Source organism: Aptenodytes patagonicus, chromosome 5 (genome assembly GCF_965638725.1).
Source record: "Aptenodytes patagonicus chromosome 5, bAptPat1.pri.cur, whole genome shotgun sequence".
Taxonomy (NCBI): domain Eukaryota; kingdom Metazoa; phylum Chordata; class Aves; order Sphenisciformes; family Spheniscidae; genus Aptenodytes; species Aptenodytes patagonicus.
The window spans coordinates 8,520,665-8,532,685 of NC_134953.1; the positions used below are offsets into that span (position 1 = coordinate 8,520,665).

The following is a 12,021-nucleotide window of genomic DNA, read 5'->3' on the forward strand; positions in this document are numbered from 1 at the left end:
TACGGACTGGCCGTGCAATACAAGCAGCAGGAGCCAGCCAGTAACAGTCTTGAGCGGCTGAATCCCAACAAGTAAAGGGAGGTATTTCTTTACGTAACACAGAGTCTGTGACACTCATTATCACAAGACATTATGTACAGTAAATTCCTATTTTGGACTATTAAGCACAAAGACATCATCTCTAGTTCAGAAATTCCCAAGCTACAGATCGCTGGAAGCTAGGAGAGCGTAACATGGAAGTATCACTACGGATTTGTTCTGGTTTTATCCTCTTTTACAAGCACCCACTACTGTACACTGTTGCAGACACCAGTTAGACAGACCTTTGGTCTGCCTCAGTCCTGCTCCCACTCTTTCACTCTGCATTGCCTCTCTAACATCACATAATTTCTACCACCTAAGCACTGGATTTGTATATTAACAGTCATGCCTCCAAGAATCCTTTTTAGAGTTATGGTACAAAACCCGACTTCCTAAATCTACATATTTGTATCTGAGAAACAAATATAGAAATTCTTCTGTGTAAGAGGAAACACTGCCCAGTCCTAAGGAATGGGGTAGGGGCCCCTATTTGTCGTCCTTCAACAAACATGCATTTTCCACAGCTTAAAGGGGTAATTTTTCCTCAGAATGCCAGAATGTAAATTCATTGTAGCACCTGGAATTCGGGCTAGGTTTAATAAGAAGCATAGTTTTGCCTTGAAAACTCCTTATTACTAGTGATTATACATGAAAAGGGGATTTCCCAGCTTCACTCTCAATTTCTGGGCTAAACTGGTGCGTTAACGCATTAGACTAGAATTAAATCAATATGAAATTACTGAAACACACACACATTACATATATACATATATCTATTTACATTATTTATATCTATACATTCTTTGAGATGCAACAGTTGATACACTTTTAAGTCCAGTCAAGATACCAGTATCCAGGAACTTAGGTTTTAATAATGTGTTTCAGCTGTCTAATAAAATGCTCAGACCTCCTCTCCCACACAGCATGAAAGCATGAATGGTCTCAGTTACGAAAAGGTATTACCAGCTTTGCTATTCATTAATCCTTATCAACAAATATTCATTATTAATTTAGGTTTTGTGGTTTCCTAAATCACAACTAAACTAAAAATAATTCTATTGGGCTTTCTGGCTCATTTGTTATGCCATTAGCGGACTAAAAAGTCCTTTTTTCCTAAATCCATTTTGGTTTTTTAAACTTTTCTTTCCATTTGTGAATATAAATGGATAGGGAGGAGTGAAAGTGTGTAATCCTGTGAAAAAGAGTACACGCTGTAATATAACCCAACTACGATTTCCTTAGGTCCAAGACACTACTTCTGTTTGTGTAAACACATAGGAAGGCTGTCTGATAAAAAGAGCTAGTCGAGGTTTTCCTGTCTGGAAGGCTAAGCATGAGAGCTGTGAGAAGTAAGGAAAAAAATAACACTTTTTTTTGCTTCTTAGAGGAGAACACACAATACTCAGTAATGTACAGAAAGAGGAGCTGCAAGCAGGCCCACCATAAAATATCAGCAGTGTCAATAGTAATAAATACTTCTATCTTTTATAGATAGGCTTACAAGTTAACAAGCTGGTCTATGATTGCAGCACAACCTGACAAAGAAAACCTACTGACCTCTGTTTAGAGTAAGTTGTATGCTTCAACATCAGTCCTTTTTATTTCCCCAAAAAGCATACACCATCATGCCATTATGATTTAAGAACAGCTCTTAAAATCTCTCTAGTTTCCACAACTTTGACAACCTTCTAAAACAAACAGTTTAAAAACTCTCCGTCTAAAATATTTAAGATCTAACACGTCCTTGCAAAGTAAAAGAAGCTTCATCATTCATAAAAACATACTATCCACACCTTTGTTGTTATTTTCATTTAGATCAGGTTTTGGTTCTATCCAAACATAGAAACATTGAATTTATGAACATACGTGCATATATATCACCTTAAGAATGGGTTGTACTGGGTGACACCAACATCCATTTAGCTCAGTATCCTGTTTCAGAAAACAGGTAGAGGCAAATGCCTAGCATTACTCCAACATCCCAAGCTTGGTAGGCAGGCTCTAAAGTTTGGTAGTGTTCCAAGGTTTATTGCAACATGTTAATTTGGCTATATTGCACACGCTGTTTAATTTATGGAATAGGTTAAATAACAAGTAATAATAACAAGTAGAAATTCACAAAACTATTTCAGTATGTACTATGTGGTAGGCGCACTAAGAAATTTTTAAGATGGACCTTTCTCATTCCACCACATTCGCCAGCACTGCTAATACATTTCCTGAAATATTCTCAAGTAATGTATCCCAAAAACTGAAGAAGATGTAAGTGGTTAGTAAGCCCTAACTGAGGAGGCTTTAATGCTTGAATCCTTACAAAAATCCATTTTTACTGCCATATTCTAACAAATGAGGTTATTACAAATGCGCCCTTAACAGAGGTGGTCTTGCAAACATTGGGGGGAAAAAAGAATGGAAAATTCTATGTTCACGCCTGAACATGCCAGATTTCATCATTCATAACTTGAAAAATGCTGAAGTGATTTTCTTTAAATTTGGATTGTTTTTCTTTCCTCTATTAAAGCTATAAAACAAGCCAAGTTTAAAGTTTGTAGCTTCAGCTGTTTTTGAATTATGCAAATATTTCAATATAAAAGTATGTCTTTCCATTGCTGAACTGATTTTGCTCAGACTTTCCAAAGACTTCCCTTTGGGCCAAGACCAGTCATAAAACGTATCTGACTAAAAGTAATTTGTTTAAAAATGTTATGAGCAGCTCTGTAAAAGGGATAGCTTTCACAGCATTTGATTCTGACAAATGTTACAGCACACATATAGATATGACATATACATACTTGCCAGAGCTTGTGATTTTTGGTGCATTTCTTAAAAGCTCCAGCTGCTGAAATCAGGAGATTGCATGTGTTCATTAACTCTCTCCCCTTTCCCCGCATATGTATTTTTTGTGGTTACAGAAAAAAGTGTTGAAACGTGAAATGAATGTATCCCATAAGCTCAGTAACCCTAAGTCAAATCCAGAATCTCAGGCCTGGGAAGAGGGATATGATGGAACAAGGCTGTGGTAGTGGGACCAGAGTCTTGATAGCCAAGTAATTCCCAGTATGGCCGAAGAGTATCCACACAAGGAATTAACCCAATATTGTTCCTCGAATAAACTTTTCTGGGAAGCAAGTCCACAGACCCTATTTTCAGTTACCAGTACCTTTCCCAAACCACAATCCTCTGTACTCAAAGGTTTTGTCACAGGTGTCTCTCACAGGCTACTTTTTTTTCAAGAGAGTTTTATCAAAATTCAGTCATGTTGGGGACCGATGCTAGAGAAAACTACAACGTTTTTGCCAATGTTAATTCTTAGGGTCACTGAGAAGATCCAATGCCTCCAAGTTCTTCAGTAAAAAGATAAAATTTGACATCATAGAAAAATGCACCTCACATTGCCCAGAGAGGTGGTGGATGCCCCATCCCTGGAAGCATTCAAGGTCAGGCTGGATGGGGCTCTGAGCAACCTGATCTAGTTGAAGATGTCCCTGCCCAGGGCAGGGAGGTTGAACTAGATGACCTTTAGAGGTCCCCTCCAACCCAAACTATTCTATGATTCTATGACGTGAAGAGGAAAACTTCAGACAACGATCATGTGCACATGCTCTGTGGAGTCTTACTAGAAGCTGACAGTTAATTTAGTCAACGTTTCATCTGCCACAGCTCCTGTGTGCCAATCCTAAACACTCCTTTCCTTCCCTATAAAATACACTGATCACACTCAGTTTGAATTTGAGCTTGCCTCTTCCTTGCAATTATTCCTACTGACAGAGAACAGGAAGGAAAGGGAGAGAAAAGGGGCCTTGGGGCTGGAGTACTGTGATGGAGGAGATATGAACAGACAGTAGAAAGACCCAATGCGCCCCATGATAAAGAGAGAGAAATTTTTCCTCTGAAAACACAATTAATTCAGACAGCCAAAGAAAGTGGACTGACAAATGGGAATGGCTTAGACTGGGATTGCTGATGCAGTTACTGCTTTTCACCGTTTTCATGATCTGCTCCAGTTGCATGGACCTCTAAGTTGCTTGACAATCCGTGCCTGAGCGTCTACAGCTCGTGGTCTGTTTGAGGTGAGCCACCGGTGGTTTTGGCGGGCATTAAAACAATGTTGTGTAAACTGCAGCAATTCATAAGCTGAGTAAACATCTTTGCAGTATGGCTGGGCCAGATTGTTGGAGGAAGTAGACGTTTTAGCTGTCTCAGTCTAAGCTCTCTCCCTTGTCTATCAGAGCTATATTCTCAGAACTTTTTGGCTAATCTTTCTTTCCTTTTGGTAACAAACTGTGCCTTTCTGCCCTACGCTCTACTCCTCAAATACCTGTTGATACTTCCATTCTCTGGAGTGTCCAGGAATCAACAACTGTCACCACAGTCCTCTCCACGTGTAATGATGAGCTGTATTTGGCCTTCTTCATCCCACCAAAAAACCCAAGAAATTCCACATCTAATTTCCAGCACATATAATTCTGTGCCCTTTCATGAACGAGCTGGCAACCTGCAACAACCCCTTTTATCCATCTTATTTCCTCTCCTTCCAGCCAGAGCTGTATCAAAGTGTACCCCCTCATTATTTCCATTACCCGATTCCCCATTCAACCTACACATAACTCATCGAAGAGATGCATTCCTCCTCTCGTAACCCAGCCCTTCCCAACTTAGCCCCATGGCTGTCTTGTCCTCGACAGTACGCAGAGGCTTTGTCTGACAGAGGAAACGGAGCTCTGTTAAGGATGCTCTTACAGCCTCGGTGCTGCCCTTCTCATCTTGCCATGCGTGGGCAGGGGGAAGGGAAAGAAGGGAGGGTGCCCACCCGGCTGCGTCTCTTCACAGAGCGCAGCCCAGTCCAAGCCATTCACTTCTACTCCCATGGCTCACAGTAATGCTGGACGCTCCGCGTTGCTGCCAGAGAGCAGAGACCTTTCCGTGGGGAAAATGGAGAAGGGGAGGAGGGGAAAAAAAGGTAGAAAAATCACAAAGGCCAAATTCACCTTTTGTGTGAAAAAATTCTTTTACTCTCACACCTGTAAGCTCCAGCTCCATCCTGCGCTCTTTCAGAGGACACAAACAGAGACCACTGGAATATGTGTTACTCCCAACAGCTGATGAGGGATGGTTAAAGGCAGCAGTAGAGGGAAAGAAAGGAAGAGGAGAGTCCTTATCCTGGATACTGATCCCCTCTGGATGAGTCACTACTGACAGAAACATCTTTCAACTAATAAACGTGTTCTTATTATGGACAAAATATAAAGCAGAAGGTACCGACAAGCATGTTCAAATCCACAGCTGACTTTGCAAATGCTATTTTAACCTAGGCACAAACTTATTGAGAATATATTGTTTCCTCAGAAAGGCAGGATAAACTACTACTACACAGCCTCCTTTTTCAAAAAAGCTATTCTTCTTCTGTGCATTAGAAAAAGGAAATGAATTTTATACTGGTAACTACTCCTAAATGCAGCAATTCTTCCAGAGATCATTTAGAAAGTTTCTACACTTTCCACTGCAGGTTTCAAAGTACAACTAGACCTAATTAGTGTTGAATTAAGTGTGTTAGCAGTACTCTATGCCATTCTGTGGTATCATCATATGCTAAATTAAGGGACACATTATCCTTCTTTCATTATTATTTTAATGTGAGGAGGTGGGAAAGAGATAATCCACATCAAAGGAAAGGAAAAGGGGGAAAACAATAACAAATTGGTATCTCTTTCGAGAATTGCCCCACAGGCCAAACATTTTTATGTTCTTAATCATTATTAAATGACTTAACATGACACAGAGCCTGGCGAATGATTGCATCCTGACATGAGAACGAATTACAAATGAAATGAAAGATCAAGCTGTATTAGAGGACTGCCTCTGGGAAATGAAAATCTTTAATTCTCTTTTATTATTGACATTTATTTGGCTGCCATGAATAACAACATAGCAAAGAGCTATGCTTGTGCACTGAATAGCTTATCCCACGGCTCAAAACTGCCTTAACATTTATCATGTTTGCTTTTGTAGCTGACACCATTGCATACACTCTCTATCCATCTTGCATTTATCATGCATATAAAGTGCATTCTCTAATTTAAGTTCATTTCATAGCAAACAAACAGCTAAGATTAGCAAGTGTCAGTCCTCAAACAAGCTCCCAGTTGTAAAAATATCAAAGAAGGGATTAATGGATTTGTTAACAACTCTAGTTTGAAGAATAAAATAAGTACACAGTGAAAATTAAATAAGAGCACGGGAGGGTTACATATAAGATTTAGGTTTACTACCATTATTACTAGCTCATGTATAAAACATTTTTATACTGCTATTTTTCAGCCAACTGTACAATACTCAAGTGGAGTGCCTCCATATGGGCCATTCACGTAATGCAGTAACTTTCTGGACGCAACACTTCCATCATTATTCAGCGAGATACACATACCCAACTCTCAGTGACTGCTTTCTATTTCCTTTAAACCAGTGTGTAGCTAACAAAATAGAGGAAGATGCAAACTACTGGAGAAATCATTCAAACGGCTGCTAAGCGTGATCTATATAGCAGTGACCTACCTACTTAGTGCCTAGCCCTGCAGCCACAGTCTGAAGCCAATTCTGATTTTGAGGCACATATCGTATGAGTAAGCACCGGTCCCTCAGGTGCAAAGCTTCCTCAACTTCACTTGATATCCAAAGGAGGAATTCAGCCCTCACTTACCTCGTGAAGGAATGAATGACTAAAACGGCTTGCCACAGCACATGTTTTTAATAGCTTTATTTAGTCTAGAAGCATAGGTGGACAGAATTAAAGAGACTGTCAAAAGGTAGGCAGTCATGTTTATAATGCTTAAATCTGTGCGTCGTACATCATCAATTTAGACAGCACAAACTACTTGCATCCCTGCTAGAACACCTTTTTCCCACGTACTCCTTTGAGAATAGAAAAGCAGACGGCTGAGAAAAGCTAAAGTGAGATTTTCTGCTCAAAGCAAAAAAGCCTGGAAATTCACTTAGTGCTGGATTTCACTTCCTCCTCTTCACAAATGTTTAAATATACTATACTGTTGCACAGCTGTTCTCGGCAGGCATAGTGTGTTCTTGTTTGCAGCAAAGATGGCTACACAGATAAAGTCTCAAGTCATAAAAATCTGAGTAAAACCAACTGGATCAATATTTTAGATCTAAGTTATAAAAAAAGAACTTAAGATGTTCAGAACTAAATTCTCAGGCATTCCTGTGAAATATTAACTTCCCAAATTCAGAATCTTAAAACAATTAAAAGCATAACAAATGAGAAACACGGACTAACATCAAAAGGCAAACCCTCCGACTACCACTTAACAGTTATAATTTGTAAAACCACAACCTGTAATTGATTAACTGGAATATTTACTGTGAGCGACAACGGAGATTTGAAAAATATACCTGTAGCCATTACAGTGTCATCTTTCCCCTGGGTAAAGACTACGATTCGTTGCCTTTTAGTGTTCACCTTTGGCAGGGCTTGTGTCTTCCGGGCTATCTCTTTAATGTCTTCAGTCTATTAATAGAGAGAAAAAAAAATCTTGTTACCAGCATACTAGAGTGGTGAGAGATTAGAACTTTATTAGCAGATCAAAGATTTATTTTCTTACGGCTAGGTATAAAATAGACTTTATTGTCAGTAGAGGAAGATTTTTAACAGGAGGAATACTTCATTCTCCTAAGGGTTTATGTAGTACTACGAGACCATTGTTTTTAATCTCGGTAATGATAGTTCAGCTATTCCAATTGCTGCAAAACTGCAAAGCTAACAAAGGAATTACAGAGCATTTCCTAATGAGCAGTTAGCGGGTTTCTTTGCTGCTGACTGGTTTCTAACCTTACCTATCATAAAATTAAAAATAAAATTGGGAAGAGAATATTTTGGATAAACTCTGAGCCTGATCTTCATCCAATTTAGCCAGGTTTTATAGTACTATAATCCCTCTGATTTCAGCAGGATTACAAGTACTGTTTCTCTAACTTCCCTGCAGCAACTGATCTCAGCAAGTAAACTGACTGTACGCTGCGGCACCTTCGAAGGCGCGGAGCCCAGGTGAACACGCTCTGTGCTCACTAGCTGGTTGCATAACTGAGGTGCAGGGAAGCAAAGGGTGAAAGCTATATTCAGTGGGGCACAGAACATCCCCGATTTTCTGAAGCAAGGCTAAGCTGCAAAAATTTCAGGAGTCTTTGCTTTAAAGGGACTTTGTCTGTACGCCATAGTGCATGTAGATAGGAACAGAGAAACCGGCATGCTGAACCAAAACTCTCATCCATCCGAACAGCACAACTTGTCATTAGAATATTACCCTTCCTATTCTCATAGTTGCCCTATGATCTGAAACACAAGGATTTCAATTTCTAATTTACTTAGTTTTCAGTCTAATCTAAATATAGGTATTCCTGTTATTTGTATAAGCATCAAATCCTTTTATAATGCTATGTGGGAAGCTTTTGTTCTCAGATTTATCTCAAGTCAGTAAGTTCTACAAATTATCTTTGGTATATGTAAACCTATTTCTTGTCATGTACACTTTTTTCTTTTTTTCTTTTATTTTTTTAACATTAGGAAAAGTAAGAAAGATTGTAATTATTCTCTGTGCTACTTACCATGTCCCACCTTATTCATATCTGTGTTAAATAACACTATACTTTTTTCCCCAGTTTGCTCTTGCGTACAAGCAACTGTAGTGAAACACAGCTGATTTGGTGAGGGCCTAGTGTTGAATATATGAAAACATAACAATACTTTCTGCGTTGTTTTGTGTCCTGTTCATTACGAATCCCAACGCATTTTTTAACACAATTACATAATGAATAGAGTTCATGGATAAAGCTATCCGGAGTGGTTTCAAGTCATTTACCAGAGTTGTTACAATTAATTTACATTATTAATAAATAGATTTTTATCTTCCAAAATCAGCATATAGTGTTATTTTGAAATCCAGGTACAGTATGTGCCATTTTGACTGCAGCTGCTGGTTTTAACAAGAGGTTGATTATTTTTCATCAGCAGGTCAGTTAAACACTTCAAGAACTATAATCTGCGTACCATTCAGTCTTGGTTACTTGCTGATTTTTGATAATCTTGTTGATCTTCAAGCACTTCACCTTTATTATGGACAGAGAATATGCCCGGGCTATATACTTACCAGTATCTATTTATGTGAAAATTACCTAGCTGTTTTGCAACGCTCTTAGCCTCCCTTTAATTTCTCCCCCAACTCTGGTAGTCAGTGAGCTCATTGATTTATACACATTTGCCAAACATGAAAATAATTTCCCCTTACTTATTGGTCTCTTTACCTCTTTTTTAGATTCTCTCGTACTTTTCATTTCCATATACTACACTCTCATTTGTGTTATTTTGTCCTTCCTCCTGCTCAGACTGTTAATATAGCTTTTAGAAGGCAACGTCTTCCACCAGAGAAGAAAGAGAAGAACGTTGAACCCCTCTGTGTGGACTGAGGACAGTGAACAGGGGCCATCTTACCCCTAATTCTCAAAGGGCGAGGAGTCCCTTAAAGATGCCAGAGAAAAAAATTGAACGCTGCTTTTCTGTTTTGAAATGTCTTTTTAAGAGATTTGCGACTAGCAGGTATCAGCTGATGGCACAAGCTGTTGAACAGGGGATGGATGGAGAATTACAGCCCTCCAGCTTGGTAGTACGTAGGCTTCTGAAGGTTCACCTAAATTCCGAACTGTTTCAGGCCTTGATAATTAAGACATCCATGAACTAGAAAATGCAATAAAGCATCATGGAGATCAAAGGAAACAGGAGAGAGGTGTTTAGTTTTTGCTAAGTAGGAAGTGGCTACTAGTGACTTTATTAAGCACATTTACAGTGGAGCAGAGCAGGCACAGAAATCAAAGAGCTCGAAGATATTTGTGCAATGTATTTACATGCACTTTAAATTTTAAAAGAAAAATGAGGAAGTTATAATAGGAGAAAATGGCACGATCAAGAGATGATTTCTTCAGTTTAAGGAAGAATAAAGATGAATTTATATGAGGGAAAGAGGACCCTGAGGAATAAGATTAGTGAAGAATGATGGTAAAGGATGAAATAAAGTAGACAGTGAAAAAAAGTAAAAAGCACATATGTTTTCAGGAAGAATTAAATATATAATAAGCATGTAACAGTAGAAGGAAGGTATTTAGGGGAAAAAAAGGCAATTTTTTAAAAAGCAGAAATTTCAAAACAGTGGTTTGGAGACTTGTGTCTGATTGTGCAGACTTTAAAAGTAACTGAATAGCATCTTCTGTGAGAATTAACTTGGCCATTTTTGGCCAAAATCACTTTCTATACTAAAATTTTTCAAACGAAGAGACTAAGATAGACGTTATGTAGTGGAAGAGCTACAATCTCAGTGTTGAGGAGGCTTTAACTTTTCCACAATGTATCTCCACCTTACCATTATGTTGTATTTTGAAGGTACAACTGTGACATTTTATAATATGTGAATATTTACAGCTTAGGACTGCAGAGGTACTATGCCCCTCATCTCACTGTCAGGCAAACATCATGAAATGTTGTCATCTCCTGTTTCTGTTCAGAATATACATAATATTTTCCAATAGCTGAAATGAGTAATAGTTGTTTTGCACTAACTCGTACTCGCACGCTTATCGAGACTTTCTTATACATCCTGTATCTACAGACATGGCCGAACGGTAAGACTGTACTGGTTTGTGGTCCTAAAGCCGCTACAACGTGTCCCAAATTCACAGGATACTCACACATATCCAATTATACACTCGAATCTGATTTAACAAAGCTGTCATACAAATCTCACAGAAGCATGATTTGCCTATTGATGCTGCACCTGAAAAACCTTGCATGTGGCATTCATTCCAGCAAGTAAGTGGAATATATGCATGTAAAGAACGTACACCAGATATCCCAGGATCAGGTAGAGGTATGTGAAAAACTGCATACAATTAAAACTGCTAGTCAAACTATATCTTCTGATCTTTGCCTCTGAACAGATACACGATAGCTGGGACTACCATAGCCCTGACCTAAACAGGCATAAATCCATTGAAAACAGCGGACCTGTGCAGTGTACCTCATTAACTTGAAGACCTAAATTTGGTCCAGGGTACCAAAACTCTCTAATTTGGTTCCCCAGCCAATACATACTTAGGAGGAGACCTCTGCCTCTAACAGGAAAAATTATTTTGCATGGCAGCTGCTACTATCCCCTTAGATACATACTGTTCCATTCACTTCATTTTACTTCTTGGCTTGACGGACAGAATTGAACCCTAAGTTTTATATTAAAGTAGGATTATGTTGTCCTAATTCCTACACAGAACAAACAGCAAGTTACCATTTTGTAAAAACAAAACCTCATAAACTTTTGTCCTGGCAATTTTGTTATTTGAAACATATTACAAACATCCAGTTAAAATATACTGACAACCATTCTACCACTTCAAGGGGAACCAAGTCCAAGAGCTTCCCTGGGATAAAAATTGTGACTATTACAATGTATTACTGAGATGACTGCAACATACAATTAGGATGAAGCACTGTCTTCACAGACAGTGAATTGACTATTTATTTAATACTTTTAAAATGTCATCGAACACAAAATTCACAAAAAAGAAAACACTGATGCACTTCAGGAAGAGACTGCGTCAGAAGTAATGTTCTACTTTTGATTATTACAGATAAGTGTTGGTCAGGAGATAAAATGAAGGAAATAATGGTTCTTCAAATATCATGACTGATTTTACAAAAACACCTTGGATTTCAGCTAAGTACAATAGAAAACTAACTCTTGGTAAGGTGAAGCATAAAAATAAATATTCCTTTGAACATGGTTTCTCTTACAAAGAAAAAACAAATTCATGTCATGGAAGTGTCTTCTCCTGCCTATGACAAGATTTTATTTCTTCAGGAAAGGTGTATTTTTTCCTGAAGTTGACTTG

General features: G+C 38.5%; 1 protein-coding gene across 3 annotated transcripts in view; it reads right to left on the reverse strand.

Moving 5' to 3' along the window:
* The window catches only part of ADK (adenosine kinase), a 306,651-nt gene that overhangs the window by 35,055 nt on the left and 259,575 nt on the right, over nucleotides 1–12,021 (reverse strand). For all 3 annotated transcript variants that reach the window (XM_076338471.1, XM_076338469.1, XM_076338470.1), the window contains one exon: nucleotides 7,486–7,600. In XM_076338471.1, coding sequence (XP_076194586.1) covers nucleotides 7,486–7,600 — 115 coding nt within the window. The remainder of the gene's footprint in view (nucleotides 1–7,485; nucleotides 7,601–12,021) is intronic.